Source organism: Oratosquilla oratoria, chromosome 30 (genome assembly GCF_046742065.1).
Source record: "Oratosquilla oratoria isolate Oo_2021 chromosome 30, ASM4674206v1, whole genome shotgun sequence".
Taxonomy (NCBI): Eukaryota; Metazoa; Arthropoda; class Malacostraca; order Stomatopoda; family Squillidae; genus Oratosquilla; species Oratosquilla oratoria.
The window spans coordinates 3,346,260-3,365,385 of record NC_134806.1 but is presented as its reverse complement, the minus strand read 5'-3'; the positions used below and the strand labels follow the sequence as shown (position 1 = coordinate 3,365,385).

The 19,126-nt window shown below is 39.7% G+C and overlaps 1 protein-coding gene across 2 annotated transcripts in view; it reads right to left on the bottom strand.

Annotated features, from left to right (window-relative positions):
• The window catches only part of LOC143040984 (crustacean calcium-binding protein 23-like), a 37,611-nt gene that overhangs the window by 5,295 nt on the left and 13,190 nt on the right, over positions 1-19,126 (bottom strand). For both annotated transcript variants that reach the window (XM_076212445.1, XM_076212446.1), the window contains exons 2-3: positions 7,600-7,770; positions 3,963-4,140 (exon numbers count right to left, since the gene is read on the bottom strand). In XM_076212445.1, the coding sequence (XP_076068560.1) occupies positions 3,963-4,140; positions 7,600-7,727 (306 nt within the window). In that variant the 5' untranslated portion in view covers positions 7,728-7,770. The remainder of the gene's footprint in view (positions 1-3,962; positions 4,141-7,599; positions 7,771-19,126) is intronic.

Here is a 19,126-nt window from a genome sequence, read left to right as displayed (position 1 = left end):
AGAAGGACACAGGGGACTCGTCTGGAGGAGATCGTCTGAAGAAGGAATCGACGCTCGAGGAGAATTCATCCACGTGCTTGCAGAGCCGAGGAGTGGTTTGTGTACACATAGTTTTGTACATATTGAGTAGGCCGTGCTAAATATCACACTGGTGATATTTCTTATTCTTGTGTTCAGATAGATTAGTGTGCTCTTCTTATCCAATAAAAACACGTGTTGGTGTTACCTTGGTGTTTCTTTTCTCTCACGCCCAATTCTCAATAATACCGAGTATATACAAAAAATTGTACCCCTCTGACACACGTGGTGAATTCGGCGTCTGTTCAAATCCTGGTCGCAGCGCAGAGGATACACTCTGTGAATAGCCCCCGACCGCTGCTCACCTCGGACCTGAGGTGACTTGTACATCACTGTGTGTGATACATTAGCTTCCTCGAGGTATCGTCACTGCAGTGGCATACCGTGGACATCGTCTCCTACGTTCATGCATGAACAGTTCCGGGCCACCGACAAAGTTAAATCGCTCTCGTGCATGGCGCGCATGCGAATGGACATTTTCCACGCACGTCTAACAGATTGTCATGGATTCCGATATGTCCGAGAATATAGAAAAAAAGTTAAAAAACTTTTCTTCAAGAAATATGAACAAACTAAGAAGAATCTACTTCCCATGGAATAATTCAAGAAAATCGAAGAAGTTAAGATTGCAAAGTTTTACGAGCACCAAACAACGGAACCAATATTATCGACTTAGCAATTAAGTTAAAAAAGCCGTTTATAAAGTGCTTTGGGGACACATTCTTGATTGGGAGAGAAAGCGTTATGCAAGGTAGTTTTGCTACATTTAAATATCATGTGATGGAATTTGACGTAATTGTGACGTCTATCCACCCACTACCTCCACTCCTCCCCTTCTAGGGTGAAATTGGTTATCCTTTGGCTGTCTTCCTCGCATCCTTGGCCATGCGTTTAGAAGGTTTAGCTTCGGTTATGGGAAGGTAAGACTTCAGCAAACCTGCTGTGGATGTCAACCTTAACCAAACACCACCACAGTTACGTTCATACAAATATGACTTTTTAGGTCATATTGTTGGATCCTCGACTGGGTTTCTGTCAGTGCCTGCCCATATTAATGGCGAGATTGGGATCTGTGGGGAATGGAGCTGGGAAACCAAGTCGGGGACCTAGGATTCCAAATTGCTCCCATGGAAATTACCCCCACCCTTTCTTGATGCTCTGCGAGGACCGTTCACACTCGGGAGGTGGATATTCGGCCTGGGCGGAACTTGAGCATTCTTAGCTGATATGTTGTTGTTGTTGTTGTTGTTGTTGTTGTTGTTGTTGTTGTTGTTGTTGTTGTTGTTGTTGTTGTTGTTGTTGTTGTTGTTGTTGTTGTTGTTGTGTTGTTGTTGTCGTCGTCGTCGTCGTCGTCGTCGTCGTCGTCGTCGTCGTTCCCTAAACTGGCCGAGCAGTGCGCTCTCCTTGAGGAACGCCACGGTTGGAATGGGGTTTTACCACAAATCCTCTATAGAGTGTACATTGTTGTTGTGGCGCATGATTGTGTACAGTGCAATCTTCCATAATGTGTTGTATAGTATGGGGTGAAGTGTTACATTTTGGCCAGTTGTCCCCAATGCTGTCATCCAGCCTCATCCAGCTGATATTTAGGTCTCAGGGCCTATAAGTGTGGCCAAAAGGGGTTCTGGTTGGTTCTGTTACGACAGAGTACAGCCAGAACCTCCTTACTACGTCTGTAGAGGGGACACTGACCTAGGTTCATTTTTTTTCCACTAATGATGTGTTGGAAGATAAGAGAAAGCATAGATAAAAGATCTGGGCTGTCAGGTATCAAAGAGGTGATGAAATACCCTTTTCTTAAAAGAAGAAAGATTATAGCTACCAGGAAAAAAATGAGGTAGTAGTTCATTATCTATTGCAAGTACATGGGCTGTGGAGACATACAAATAATTTTGCCTTGAATGCCGACAGAAGGCCAAGGAATAAGTTTCAACTGGTGTGGCTGTGAAACCCATTGTCAGCTCCGAGTACAACTAAGAGGACAAGTCGACCTCATTGACATGCCGTCACTGCCCGTCAAGAATTGCAAATGGATTATAGTTTACCAGGATCATCTCACCAAATTCCGCATGCTTTGTGTTATTAATCTAAGAGAGCACCAGAAGTTGGCTGATGGACACATTCTTGCTGCTAGGAGCACCAGTCATATTTCAGTCTGACAATGGCAGTGAGTTCACCGCTCACGTCATCACTGAATTGAAAGATCTGTGGCTATCCCTCAAGTTCGTGTCACCCACAGAGCCAGGGGTATGTGGAGAGGGCCAGCAGTGATATAAAAAACATACTGCCTGGTTTGCAGACAATAACAACACTAGAGACTGGACTGCTGGCATAAGGTATGTACAATTCCAAAAGAACTCGAGTCTTCACGTAGGTATCAACCGCAGCCCGTGCGAAGGCATATTTGGTTGCCCTGCTAAGATTGGCTTCACTTCCTCTACACTTTCATTGGAAGACTGGAAACAGAACATGATCTACTTAGGCTCGTCAATAACCCCACCTCGACAGATGACAACTCCACCTCAGCAGATGATGTCAACAACTCCACCTCAGCAGATGATGTCAACAACTCCATCTCTTCAGCTGACGTCAACAACACCCCATGGGAGATGATATCAGTACTCCCATCTTGGTAAATAATGTTAACAACCCTACCATGGTAGATGACATAAGTAACCCCACCTTAGCAAGTGACAAGAAATCAGCAGTGTCAACAACCCAACCTCTGCAGCTGACGTCAACAACACACCCACGGCGGATGGCATTAACACCCCTACCTCGGCAAATGATGTCAACAACCCTTTCATGGCAGATGGCATTACTAACCCCACCTCGGCAAGTGACAACAACTTAGCATATGATGTTAACAACCCCACCTCTGCAGCTGACGACAATAATTTAAGTGTGGCTGATAACCTTAATCAGTCCATGACCAGTATTACACGGCACCAGAATGAGGCCTACCATGCTCAGTGTAATCAAGCAGATCGGATGATCAGGCGCCGCAAAGTTATATCAAAAAGTGCAGTGGGGGATGAACTGTAGCACTTACAATACCAGCTGTAGATAGTGGGCGGGGAGATCCCAGACACATTCTCGGTGTCATTGTTCAGCATGATCAAATGAATGACAACTACAGGATTGGGGTGAAGTTGTTTCTCTTAAAAGGCTTCTATTCTCACAACGATTTTGTTGTGTGCCCTTAGCGTCTATTGCCAATTAATGATATCAACATACACACTGAAGTATCTCTTCGATCTGTTGTTAGCTCAGAGTCAAATTATGGAGGGCAAAGTTTCCACGAATGTTTCCTTGATTCTATAACTTATCCCCACTCTAACACCTCCATTCCCTACTACATGTGACCCTAAATACTTAAAACACTTCACTTTCTCCAGTAGCTCTCCCTTAAGACTTACCTCCAACCCAGTGCCACTCTCTCTTGTTATACATCTCATTTCCTTTTTTTTTTTTTTCTTTCACATTTATTTTCAGTTTTCTCCTGTCACCTTCCTTCGCAAACCCTGGCTCTAGCTGCCTCAGATCCTCTTCTGACCCAGCTACAAACATAGTGTCAACCACAAACAAAAACCTGTTCGCCTGCCATTTCCTTCCATTTTCACTTACCATCTCCAAACCCCCAACCATCACCTTTGTATTTACCTCATTCCGGGTTATATGTAATCCTATGTTGTAGTCTGTAATCCATTCCTTGTATATTACTGCCAAACCAAAACATAGGAATAAGGTATTTTAGCTTTCTTATATGTTTCCCAACATAATCCATTCATGTTGTATGAAGACCAACAACGTGAGCCTGCACATGGTGGTCCTGCAAAATGGACATTGGATATAATCATTTTAATGTTAAAAGTATTACACACCCGTAGAGATGCTAGAAATTCCTCATAGTTGACTGTAGCGTCATCGTCTTGCTGGAACTCCTTCATGATGCCCTCAACTTCCTCCTTGTCCATTTCAATTCCAAATTCAATCACTGCATCCTGTAGTTCCTCAAGGTTCAGTGTGCCAGAATTGTCCTCATCCAGCCGTCGAAAGAATCTAGTGGAGTTTGACATAATTTAGTATAATTATGTATAATGATGATTTTAGTCAAGGAGAAAATAGCAATTGAGATTTTTAGTTAAGCAGAAAGTTGTCAATATTTTCAACAACATGAAGAGAGAGGAAAAAAAGGTGATTGGGGCACTGAAAGGATGGGTATAATAGTTCTCCAGATGTTCTGCATGATCATCAGTCCAAGAAGTACCCTTGTCAGACCCATGTCAGCTATAAAAGATAAAAGAAAATATTTGGTGCACTATGTGTATGAAACATTGTCACAGCAGAGAAATTGTTTTATCAGAAATAACTAACACTTCTATCCTTGTGGACTATCACATCAGAAAGGTGGAGGCATAGAAATGATAAGGGAAAGATTGAAGAAGGATAACAAAATGGAGGGATAGTAGCAGCTAATTGATTAAAAAAAGGATTCCAAGAAATGTGTATCTAACATGCCTTACACTGAGAGTGGCAGTTCTTATGGTGAGATGAAATCTGGGATGAATGCAATTATATACAACACAGTATTAATACACACAACACTCCCTGGAATGTTATGCACACTCATCATTTAGATAAGTTGAACAATGGTAGGAAAGGATGTTCAGCAATATTGTGATCAAACACCAGGAAGTTAAAAACTTATATCTCCGTTTGAGTTTCTTGTATCATCATAGTGTATATGCTTGTAGTACCTTCATTTCACCTTGTCATGACTTGTCATTGTTAGTAGGGTCATTAAACTCCCTGCTTTGGTGATGCCCTGTACAGATGTAATTCTGGCTAATGACAAATAATTTAAGTCACCTAAAAGGTAGGGGTTTGGAGTTAGTGCGTGAAGGTAAAGGGAAGTTGGAGGTAAGCCAGTTGTTGTTTGCAGATGGCAATGTACTTGTGGCTGAGTCTGAGGATGAACTGAAGAAGTTGATGACACATTTTGAAAGGATGTAAGGAAAAAGCTGAAAGTGAATGTGGCTGTGAATGTAAGGTGATAAAATGTACAAGCAATGATGATAGTGGCTGGGTGGATGTGAATTTGAAAGGTGAGAGGCTGAACTAATGGAAAATTTAAGTATTTGTGGTTGTTTGTGGCAGCGAATCGAGGAGCAGAGGTGAATTACAGAGTAAAGGAGGCAAGTAAGCATCTTGGGGGAATAAAAAGTGTCATGAGAAATACTCGTAGGTATCTGGGGATAAACATAAAGAGATGGTTGTATGATGTAGTGATTGTGTTAAGGGATTGAATGGAGTTGGGACTTGGAATCTGCGGGAAGTAGACAGGAAGAGCCAAAAATGTTTGCCATGAAGTGTTCAAAAAGTATAGTAGGTGTGAGGATGGATAGAGTGAGAAATGCAGAGATGAGGCAGGGAACGAGGGTGGAAAGTTGATGGATATTGTAGATCTAAGAGTGCTGAGGAGGTTATGGGGATATGGAAAGAACGGATGAGAAAAGATTAGTGAAAAGAGTGTGGAAAACACTTGGATAGAATGAACTTAAAGGAGGGCCAAGGAGGTGGACATATAGGCATTGGATACAAGAGGAATATCTGTTGAGCAAGAAAGAGAGTGGAAAAGATAAGAGTGTTCTTGTAAATAAAGAATGACATAGCCCAGAGATGTTTGAGTGGATGAGGGGAGAGGGGTGCCATATAATGAAGCAGTGGGGATAGACCTGCTGTTGGGCCCTGCTGTGGAGGCACTATGTCTCGTTACATTGCCTTTGACCCAAGCGGGCGACAGGAATGACTATTCATCCATGAGGTGCTAGGATGATTGGGGTGATGGATGGCTTTTGGTATTGTTTGGACAATAATGGTAAGGGAAAACACTTATGATGAAGCGTTCACAGTTTTTTATTTCACAGGATCAGATCAGAGCACACTAGCCGCTTGCACACACCTCAAGGCCTCGCTTCCGAATGCCTAATCGCGTCATCCTAGCATGGAATGGTGTGCCCAAACGGTTGTTTTCAATCAATTTTATAATTATTCTCTTTCACACAGAAATTTACATACACTCGAAATTTTAATACAATAATTTAAATTTAATAATATTAATAATCTATTTCTCATTTATTCAAATTTCGCATTTACAAAAAATAAAATGACAATTAATTATGTAAACAGAAATGGCAATTTGCTTTCTTCTGGAAACTTCTATATTCGCTACACGTACGAACACACACACATACAATGACGCATCACTTTTAATTTGTACATCTATACACAATGCTAACAAAATTTATACTGATTTACATATATACTATATTGGAATGGTATAGAGTGGATGTGTGTTTTGACTCAACCACCCCATCCACCTTATAAAGGGGAAAAAACCCTTTGATATATATGTAAGAGGACATCACCAAATCAGAGGGATGAAGGATGTGTCAATTCACCCCCTCACTACAATTATGCCCTTTGTGGACCTTACTTTGGCTAATGCAAGATTATTTCATCCACTTGGGAAGGCATAACTAATAAAGAGGTTGATTCTATCATGATAAGTTGTACTTTGGTTTATGTTATGAATGAATTAAATTTCAAGTAATCATATATCCAACATGTACCCAATAATGAAATATCCATAATAAACACATTTTGCCTATATACCTAATCCCATCTATTTTAACCATATATTCTTTTCATGAATTACTTGTATTATTCCTGAATTTCTGAGCCCAGTTTAATAACTACCAATGACATTATCCAAAATCCTCCCCAAAGATCAGCATATGGGATTGATAGTTATATAGTTCTATGCAAGACCCCTCACATCCAGTCATTCCTACCACCCCATCCACTGCTCATACACCCACCCACACCTCACATTATAGAAATGTAGCCCACCAAACACAACATGAAGATAACCCCAGTGCTATTTTACTAAAATATCCACAAGCCTAGCCCTGGAACATCATAGTATGTCTGTACAAAATCACATACACACTTAGATAACAAAACAAGCACTCCACAATAGACTGCCAAATTCTATTTTTTAGCAAATCCCCACAAATCAACCCAGCAGAAAAATCACTCCCAAGACATTCAATAATTGCACTGGCACACAGACGTTAAGGTCACCACTCTGCAGTATTATAGTACCAACATAAATCAATCTAGCAATAGACACCAACTGTACCAGAGACAATTACCACACATATGACGCAAAACAACTTATGCTACGCTGTCCTACACTCACCATTTTCAGAAAACAACACAAAATCTCTTCACTGAATGACTTTTGGGTTGAACCAGTTGCCTGTTTCCTAGGGTCGTGGATCTCCTACAGAAACCTGGCAACGGATTATCCGACTGCTCGGTCATCTTCCTTTGATAACCTAAACTTTCACATTGCCCTTTCCTGATCTATTCTCTGAATAGACATTTAAGTCCCCAGCAACAAGCCTTGTAAAACATTTAAATCCTTCAAAAACAGCCAGTCTGCCTTCTTACCTTCCTAATGAGAGAATACCGTTGTAGCCTCGAGTCATGCAAAGACTCCGAAGCTTCTCGGCCGCGTCCGACGTCTCTCCTGCCAAGGCCTCGGCAGCCTCCTTCATCTTGGTCTCGGTTTCTGACATGCTGGTCGGCACGAAGAACTCACAAAGGGGAAGCTTACACAATCTGTAGGCATTAAAAACAATCTATATCACACAAAGTACATAAAAACTGCCTAAGGAAGTAAAATAAGTGTTCGCCTGCTGGCTCTTTAAAGAACATGCACATACAATCAATTGTTCCCTCGAGTTTCACTAAGTGGAAAACCCGCGGCCCCATAACGAACGGCAACGATCCCTAGACCCTCTCACCCCCATGAAGGAACATTGGACAGATGTGTGTTGTATCAGAGTAGGACTATTTCTATGTCATCGGCTCAAAAAGTGTTAGGGAGAGGAGAACAGTTGTCAGCTCCCCATGTGTGAAAAAGGTGTAAGAAATACAGTTGAAGTTGATAAAGAGATATCTTGGGTCCAGTCCGGAGACCAAGTGCCAGCCCGTCAGGGCTCCATCTTCTACTGTAGGTGAGGGGGTTGACGGGTTTTGAGCCACCACTTTCAGGTACCTTTCATTAGTCCCTGTAGATACATACCGTACTTGTATTTAACCTCTTCAAGCATCGGATGCCTAATGTACGATGCACCACACTACTCGTATTATAAAATATAAAGTTATTCCTTGTATTACTCGTTCTCCTTCACCCTGAGTAATAAGCATAGAAAACGTGATCGAACCAGTTCACATAATTGGAAGAGAAGGCAGTAAGGGGAAGATGGGCAGAATATTTTAAGGAGTTGCTAAATGAGAAGGAGGATAGGGAGGGAAAGATAACTGCAGTGGGAAATGCTAAGAAAATGACCGTGATGAGTGAGGAAAATGGAGGAGAAATAAGGAAGGTTGAAGTGAAGACAGTTGTTAAGATGATGAAAGCAGGTAAGGCACCTGGTCTGGATGGATGCTATGCAGAATGTCTAAAAAAAGGAGGTACAGTGATGGTGGACTGGCTGGTGAGGTTATTTAATGTTTGCTGGAGAGAGGGTAGAGTGCCGGAGGACTGGAGGAGTGCCTGTATAGTTCCACTTTACAAGGGAAAAGGGGACAAGTGTGAATGTAGTAGTTTCAGAGGAATTAGTTTGTTAAGTGTAGTTGGGAAGGCTTATGGGAGGATCTTGATTGAGAGGATTAGAAGAGGAACAGAGGGAGTAATTGGTGAGGAACAGTGTGGATTTAGGACGGGTAGAGGTTGTGTAGATCAGATTTTTGTGGTACGACAGATATGTGAGAAAGCTATAGGAAAAGGTAAGGATGTTTTTTGGGCTTTTATGGATCTGGAAAAGGCTTACGATAGGGTAGACAGAAAGGCACTGTGGGAGGTTATGCAGATATACGGGATAGGAGGAAAGCTTCTAGGAGCTGTCAAGAGTTTTTATGAGAGTAGTAGAGCTTGTGTCAGGATTAGAAATGGAGAGAGTGAGTGGTTTGAGGTAAAGGTGGGACTTCGTCAAGGATGCGTTATGTCGCCCTGGCTGTTCAACTTATACATGGATGGGGTAGTGCGAGAGGTAAATGCAAGGGTAGTGGGTCAGGGATTGGAGATGGTTAAAGAAAATGGAGAAAAGTGGGAGGTGAGCCAGCTGTTGTTTGCTGACGACACTGCACTTGTGGCAGGATCGGAGGAGGGATTGAGGAAGTTGGTGACAGAGTTTGGGAGAGTGTGTGATAGAAGAAAGTTAAAGATAAATGTGGGTAAAAGTAAGGTGATGAGATGTACAAGGGGTGAAAGTGGCAGTAGACTGGAAGTGAGCATTAAGGGAGAGCGACTGGAGGAAGTGGATAGTTTTAGATACTTGGGTGCAAATGTGGCAGGAAAAGGTGGAGTGAAGGTGGAGGTAGAATGTAGATTGAGAGAAGCAAGTAAATGACTTGGTGGATTGAAGAGTGTAATGAGGAATAGACATTTGGGAATAGATGCTAAGAGGAGACTATATGAACAAATAAACAATTATCAGACCCACGAAACAATCCGATTTGTATTATGGTAGGTATTCAAATTTGACGGAGATCTTCTCTATCACTTTTGCCCTTACCCTCAGTAACCTGAACACCACAATTATATCACTTCTTTCCTTTGTTTTTCTTAAATGATTGCAGTTCCAGTGTCTCTAGTTTCTCCACAAACTGTTTATCTGCAAGGCAACCAGTTTCGTAGTTTAATTTTTGAGCATTTTATCTCATATCTTCCACTTTGTGTGAAGACCATACTACCGTCTAATTAATACAAGATAGGAGTTATAATCTGAGATCCCGTCTCTTTCTCCAACTATCATACCTGTCTTTGTGTGTATTTACCTTGTTGTATTTTATGGGAAGGGAAGCTATGCTCGTGGCGTCCCGTCTTTATATCTCATTTTATCTAGACTGTTTTTAAATTCATGTATTGTTTTTGCACACACCACTTTCTCATCTAACTTATTCCAAATGTCTATCACTCTGTGGGGAAAGCTGTTCTTTTTCAGATATCTTCTATAACTGTCTTTCTTGATTCTCTTTTTGTGTCCTTTTGTATTTCTACTATCGCATTTTATTAGATCCTCTCTATCAGTAGTTTCTATGCCTTTCATGATTCTATAAATAGTTATCAAGTCTCCTCTCTCTCTTCTTTGCTCTAATGTCTGTAGCTCAAGTTTTGCTAGTCTCTCTTCATATGATAGTTTTGGGAGTGTTGGTGCCAATTTTGTAATTGCTCGTTGTATTCTTTCAAGTTTTGTTATATATTTTTTGTACTTGGTGACCGCGTCGTCGCTGCATATTCCAATCTTGGTCTTATCAAAGTAACTAGTATTTTCTTCACCATTACTTCATCCAGGTATGTAAATTCTACTTTGATTGTTCTTATTAAATTATAAGTTTCTCCAAAAATCTTGTTTATATGTTTCTCAGGTGACATATTATTCATAATAATGACTCCCAGGTCTTTCTCATTTTCTACTTTTTTATTTCTTCTCCCAGTTTATATGATCCCACTATTCTTTTTTTACTTCTCCCAAATTCCATTATACTACACTTCTTAATATTGAATTCCATTTCCCACTTCCTACTCCATTCCCATACTTTATTGAGATCACTCTGTAGCGACTCACAATCTTCTTCAGTGTTCACTTTTTTCAACAGTTTTGCATCATCCGCAAAGAAGCTCATATAACTCAATTCCTTTAACCATATCATTAATATATATATAGCAAACATTATTGGGGCCAGAACTGTTCCTTGTGGAACACCACTTATCACTTCATCCCAATTAGAGTGTTTGTCTCTTATCATTACTCTCATTTTTTTTCATGCATGAAGTCTTCCATCCACTTCAGCAGTTTGTCCTGTATTCCTCCTGCAGTTTCTAATTTCTTAAGCAACTTATGTGGCACCTTATCAAAAGCTTTTTTCAGGTCTAGAAATGCACAATCAGCCCATCCATCTCTCTCTTGTATTACATCTATTAGCCTTGAATAGAAACATATTAAGTTTGTGACGCATGATCGTCCTTGTCTGAATCCAAATTGCCTTGTATTTAGTACTTTTTTTCCAAAATGCCTTATCCATCTACTTTTGATCATTCTTTCAAAAAATTTTGCTATCGTCCTTGTAAGAGAGACCGGTCTATAGTTAGTAGGGTCTTCTTTGTTTCCCCCTTTATATATTGGTACTATATTTGCTCTTTTCCAATATTTTAGAAATTTTCCCTCTTTCAATGAACTGTTTATTAGACTATGTATTTTGTTAGTTCATTCCTGCATTCTCTCAAAATCTAGTTTGCTATTTCATCTGGTCCATGCGATTTTCTGACATCGAGATTACTCAAGTGTTTCATTATTTCATTCCTTGATACTTCTATCTCTTTCATAGGGGGGGGGGGCTTTCTCCTCCCATTCTATATCTCTAGGTTGCATGTTCTCCCTTGTAAACACTGATTTGAAATGCTTGTTCATAATTTCTGCCATTTCTATTTCCTCTGTGTATTCAACTCCTCCTTGCCGTAGTTTCTCTAATTCTTGTTTGTTTTTCAGTTTGTTGTTTGAATATCTGTAAAATAGTTTTGGTTGATCTTTACATTTTTCTATGACATCTTTTTCATATTTTCTCTTTTCTTCTCTGCACACTTGTACATATTCATTTCTACAACTAGTATATATTTTCCATTTTTCAGGTCTTTTGTCTTTTTTCCATTTTATCCAAGCTTTATCTCTTTTGTCTTTTAACTCCCTACATCTTTTGCTGTACCAGCACTTTACATATTCTTTTTCTTGCTTTTTTTTCTTGGGACATATTTTTTCCACTCCTTTATAAATTTTTGTCAAAATATTCCATTTCTCTTCTACTGTTGTTTCCTCCTTGTGTATTCTTTCCCAGTCTGCTTTTTGAAAGAATTCTCTTAATTTATCAAAATTTGTTTTTCATACATCAATCTTCCCTTTCTATATTGTTCATTTCTTTTCATGTATTTTTCCTCATTTAGTTCCAGTTCAACCAATATGTGGTCACTTTTACTTATTGGTGTCTTATATTCAATCCTGTCCATTATTTCAGGTTCTGATGTGATTATTAGGTCCAGTCTCGATGGTTCTTCCTCATTTCTATACCTAGTATTCTCTTGAATCCATTGTGTCATTGTATGTTCTATAATCATATCAAGTAGTACATTTCTCCATAGGTCGTCTCCAGCCTTTACTGCCATCTCTTCCCAGCAAATTTCTTTACAATTAAAGTCACCCATTATAACTATTCCTCCTCCATCTCCCATTATCTTATTTATTGTTATCCTTGTGTCTTCTAACATACTTTTGTGTTCTCTTTCTTCCCACGAGGCCGTTTCAGGAGGCACATATTTTACTACAAACTTCTTTTTCTTTCCATCCCTGTCCTTCACTTCCATCATAATCATCTCTACTCTATTCTTTCCATATGTGACATTCCTCACATTTATATCCTTCTAAGTCAGGAACATAATTTCACCCTCTTGTTTTACCTCTCTGTTTCTAATCCAATAATTATATGCACCATGTCCTTCACTGTTGGGTGGTAGTGAACCTTTCAATTTTGTCTCTGCAATTCCCATTGTGTCCGGTTCTTTTTCCTTCAGATAATCATTCAGTTCGTTCAAGCCTGTTATTAAGCCTTCTATATTTGTGTAAGACACTTTTAATTTTCTGTTACCTCCATTGTGTTTTCAGTTTCCCTTCTGTTTTCCTTTGCTATGAACCATTTCTTCACTTTCATATTCACTACTCTCCAGTATAATTTCTCTTTTTCTATATCTGTTCTTTTCTCGTTTTTTCCTTAGCTTCTAGTCTTTTTGTCTTCTCATCCTTTCTTTTCTCTTTATTCATTTCTCTTTTTATCCATATCTTTTTATATTGCTCACTGTCTGCTAGTTTCCCTGTTTTTGCTAAGATATTCTCTGCTGTCGTTTGTGACCTGAATTTAACCTTAATTGGTCTGGTCTTATCTATATTTCCCGAGCCTATATATTTCTTCTATTTGTTTCCCTGTTTCTGGTTCATCTTCTTGAACTACTTCTAATATATTATTTACTTTTTCCTTTTCCTCCTTTATTCTTGTAGTCCCTGATATAATTATACATTTCTTTTTATCTGCTAAGTCTCTTACTATATTCTCCTTCTCCCTCATCACTTTAATAACTGTGCTTTTAGTTTGTTCTTTCATCTGCTGTTTCATTATACCTCTAAATTCAATTTTATTGTTCTTTTGTTCTTCCTACCAACCACTTACCTCTTTTGCTATGGACTCTATATTCTCTTTATTACTCCTCTTTAATTCCTCATTCTCTTCCTTTATTTCTCTTAACTGTCTTTTTAATTCTACCATTTCTTTGGTTAGGTTTTGATTCTCCTTCTTTAATTCTTTCAGCTTATCAACTCTTTGAATAATTAACTTTATTTGGTTAAACTTAGCTTCCCAATTTTCATTCATTTCTTTTAGTTTCTCCTCTAGATTTACTAGTCGGGGGAGGTTGTCATTTCCTCCCTCATTAAATCCATGGAAATAGTTATCTTCACCTTCCATTGCACTGCTCTTATCTATATTTCTAATCTTTACATTTTTGCTAATCCCTTCGTCTTCATTATCATCCGGTCGCCGTTTGTTGACATGGCGTCTGGATTCCTGGACCCAGTCTTCCCCTTCCTCATTTCCTTCCATTTTCCTCAGTAATCCCTCCCCTTCTCCTTTTTCATCACCTTCCCACTACACCACGAGCTTTCCCCTTCCCTATAAATACAACACAGGTACTTCATTGTTGTTGTGATCCTCGAAATTCTTGGATAACTCCGGAGTCCGAACTTTGCTTCCACTTTGACCGACGTGTGTGTGTGTGTGTGTGTGTGTGTGTGTGTGTGTGTGTGTGTGTGTGTGTGTGTGTGTGTGTGTGTGTGCGTGTTTACACCATTTTAGCATGCAGGAAGGGAACTATGCTCATAGGATTCATTTTCTTTATCTGTCATACCTACCTTTGTGTCTGTGTGCAATGGGCAGCCAAAACTGTGCATTAGTTTTCGACCAAATTTTGTGGAAAGATGACTCATTCTTTGATATGTGAGCTCATGTTTCGAAGAATGTTTTAATGTTGCTAAAGACCGCAATTTTTTTAAACGTTGTCATCCCCATGGAAACTCTACCAAACCCACAAAATTGATGGCAAATGTTAAACCTGTTCCTCTTCCTTCAAATATTAGAACTTATACGCTCTCTCGGCCTACGCCTCAACACAGATGTAGAATGCGGATATCTCCTTTAGATATCCAGAAAATATTTCTTCTGCATCAAGAGATCATTCCTACCACGTCATTTTCTTTGGCCTTTCCACACTTCCAGGATTCGACACATGGCCGCGCTGTGCCCGTCCATTCGGAATGAGAATGACAGACATGCTATCCACATTAGCAATGACAACGCCCCTTCAATCATGATCCCTATGCACACCTCCCGTTGTCGAAAACCAAATAGCATCTGAATGATCCTCTCATTTTCCTTCCATCTACGTCTACTCAGACGGCTCTGCTCTGATATTGGGGGGTGTTATGCATTAGTATATCCCATGGAAAAAAAGAGTCCGGATCCCCCCTGCCGTTTGGATCAGTCTGTACTGATGAATCATTTTATTCTCACCGTTTTACGCCCTATTCTCAACATCCCACAACGTTCCAGAAATTCTATCCTCAATTCCCGCCACCCATTGATAAATGAAATTCTCTCGTGTCTCAACCGAAGCCAACCCCGCCCGCGCCTCCTTTTATTGAGTGCCATCTGGTGTTGGGATCCCTGGTAACAAGAGGTCCGACAAGACACCTCGGAATGCATGATGGAATCTTCGATACTTCCATTCCACCGCCTGCAACAGACTTCTACTCCTCCCTCCGGTGTTACCACAAAATTTGTAGCAAAAATGCTTGGAGGAACACCCGGAAAACCATTGAAAGACTGTTGAACCAAGCCCATGGCATATGAATATTGACAGTTGGTGCTTCATTTACTATACCACGCATTCAATGTGAATAGCCTACCTTCTCAATCCGTCTCACTTTCCTCCTCAGATATTTACTTTTATGAGAATTGACAACAATATCAAACTGACCGTGTCGTACAAAGCATACCTGACGTGGCTTCTCCAAATCCCTTCAGTTTGGGGACCACGTTCCCATATGCATCCACACCCCTATTAGCTGAACCACACCTACTTGATTCCATGAACCTAAAATGGTTCTCGATAAGGTTCCATACTGTTCATAGTAATAGAGATATTGATTACGTGTCAGTGATGAAATACAAAATCCCATTATGACACAAGACACAAGACACAAGACGCAATACACAAGACACAAGTCATGAAATACAAAATCCCATTATGACAAGACACAAGACACAAGACACACGTCATGATTGAGGAGTATATAAGACTAAGTCATGTACAATGGGTACGGTCTGAAAGTAGTTTGAGAACCACTATGCTAGATCACATGGCGGGCGTATCACTGATCTTTCTTTTTCCGTGATCAAAAAAACAACGATGAACAATGGGACGGACCTTGGAGGTAACCGTCTCCCCACCTGTCCTCGAGCGGAGAGCAGAGCTAACAACCTTTTTTTTTTTTCAAAAGGAGAGCAGAGCTAACAACCAACATCTGATCCCCTTCTCTTCCTAATACGTGGTGGCATAGGAATTGCCTCAAACTCACAATAGACGACAGTTTCATGTTTCTTCCCAGAGAGATTTATTATAGCGCCCAAGGACGGTTGACGGTTACTGGAAAGTTGTGGCTTTCAAGTAACTGGAATTTGAAGAGTACAAGTGGTTGAATCGATTGGTTTATGACTAGAGTTTTGACGACGAAAAGTTTTGCAAGTCATCTTCTTGAACACGGCAACATTATTTACTTATTTGTCTATCCATTTGTTTGTTTATTTTATATTTGTTTATTGGTTTGTGTACTTGTTCATTCATTTTATTTATTTATTTATTTAGCTTATAACAAATAGTTTCATTCTGCAGAGGACCAAAAGCCCAATGGGGTGTCTCGATCGATCAAGACCTTTTGTCCTGAACTCACTCCAACCTTATCGGTGTTCTGGTTTTCACCAGTACCACCAGAACAATGATTTTCAAAATGCGTCATTTTTTTTCAAGGGTGTTGAAAAAATTCTGTTCAATGTGTGGTGCTGATATCAAGTCGTGGACGTCGTACGGAAGGGAGTTTTACCCGCGAATTTCCTGAATAAGGACACACCCTTGAAAGAATTTATCGACCAACAAACAACACATTCCTATCCCCTTTGATATTATAGCGCATTCTCACCTCCTTCCTCCCTCCCTCTCCCCTTCTCCCTCCCTCTGTATGAGAAAGGGTTGTTGTGGTTGATGACAGTCGACTTTATTTATCTATGAAAAAGGCGTTCGATTATACCACCGTAGCGAGGTAATAGCTAACTAATTATATGATGAAATAATGTAGTTTTTCAGACAGGTTCTACACAGGATTGTCGAATAAGCGGGTGGCAATCACCCTAAAGTTCGTGGTAAGAACATAAAAATGGAGAAGACTGCAAGATACAATAATTATGGCCTACACTAGGCAGTTCCATGTCCCTTACCACCTCTCACCCATATCCATAAAATTATCTAATCTTCTCAACAACCATTTTTTTTTCCGCGCTCACGACATTGTTACTAAGTCTATTCCATTCGTTAACCACTCTGTTCGTAAACCAGTTCTTGCCTAAATCCTTCTTAAATCTAATTTTGTCTAATGTAAATCCATTACTACGAGTCCTGTCCTTCTGTCTTAATATCATGACCTTGCCTGCATCACCTTGTTAAATCCATTGACCCATTTGAATACCTCCATTAAATCACCCCGCACTCTTTGTCTTTCTGGAAAGTGTAAGTTGAAGTGCCTAACGCTGTCCTCACATGGTAAATTTCTAAACCCTTGTATTATTTTGGACATTCTTCTCTGTACTAATTCTGGTGAATTAATAGCTATTCTATAGGACGGAGACCAGAACTGTATCGCATAGTCAAGGGTGGGTCTAACTATCGCCAGAGAGATATAATGATCACCTCCCCGCTTTTTTTTTAACCGTCCTAGCAGATAACTCCTGCTTTGTTAGACCTATCCCAGACACTAATTCACTGTTTCCTGGATTTAAGATCCAGACTCACTAACACTCCTAAGTCCTGTTCACATTATGTTTTCTTTAATATGGCATTATCTAAGCTATACCTGTTAGTTTAACACACTACACTTTGAGATATTGAAGTCCATTTGTCATTTCACCGACCATGCAAACAATTTATCAAGACCCTGCTACAGTATCCCAACATCTTCCCACGACCTAATATGGCGTCCTATTTTAGTATCATCCGCAAACTTACTAACATCACTATTAATCCCATTGTCCAGGTCATTTATATACATTATGAACGATAAGGGAACCAAAATCGAGCCCTGGGGCACTCCTCTACTAACACAACCCCATTTGAATTTTACACAGTTAATGGTGACCTGTTATTTTCTGTCACTAATCCATGTTCTAATCCATTCAAACACTTTTCCTCCTATGCCATGGGCCTTGATTTTATTTAGTAGTCTCTGGTGGGGCACCTTGTCAAACGCTTTGCTAAAGTCGAGGTATATAACATCGTAAATATCATTGTTATCTGCCGCCTTGTAGACATTAGTGTAAAAGGATCAAATATTAGTTACACATGACTTACCCTTGGTGAGCCCATGTTGTGAGTCACGAATCAGATTATGCTTTGCTAAATGTTCCCTCTATTTGCTATTAAAGATTCCAGCATTTTACCTAATACCGACGTCAAATTGATTGGTCTGTAGATGTGCATAGAATATTTATCGCCCTATTTAGATACAGGAGCAACGTTTGCTTGTCCCCAAGAAATAGGCACGAATACAGTGTCAACCGATTTACTTCCATAAACTGTCAAATTTGCACTCTTATAATACTCTCGGGAAAAAATCATCTGGACCCGCGGATTTCCGATGTGAAAGCTCCATATTTACTGTATAGTTGACATATGTGAATGGACAGTGCCTTGATACCAAATATATATATATATATATATATATATATATATATATATATATATATATATATATATATATATATATATATATATATTTATATATATATATGTATATATATATATATATATATATATATATATATTTCTTTTTTTTTTTTATTTTTTTTTTTTTTTTTACGAGTCTTCAGTGGTGGTTCTACGTTACAATAGTTTTTCACTTTTTTGTCGCATGTTATAACGCTGAAAGACTGAAAGAGAGTAAATTAGGTGAGAGAGCAGATTGGAATGAAAGATATTGTGGAGGCGGTAAAAGAGAGGAAGTGGAATTGGTCAGGTAAGTTAGCGCGAACGAATGATAAGCGATGAAACAAGTGTGTTATTGAGTGGGCGAAACCAGACAGGTGGAGAGATGAGACAGAGAGGTTTGCGGAAGTGACGTTGCAGAGGTTGGCGCAGTCGCGTGAGTCATGGAATGGTATGAAAGAGGCCTTTGTTCGGGGCTCAAAAAGGCTGCTTGATTGATTGCTATCTTTAAGCCGCATAAATGGGATATGTCATTACTATCTAGTAGTACATTTTGATAATACACAAGGTCTGTTGGTGAAAGTAGATAATAAATACAGTGTCTTGTAATAATAATAATTGTTGCCTTAGGTTTCATCGAATGGACAACTTGCAGACCCATAGCGGTTGACAACGGTCCTTGGGACCTCCCACAGACCCCGTTGGGAAGAAAATTTGGAGTGTTGTTTGTGTTATATTGACATGGTACTGTTTCTGTGTCACCGGAAACCGAGTGTCACCCCCTCATTGCTGCACCTTCTGATCGAAGTGAAGGGGTGGACGGATCTTGAAAAGCGTCAGCTT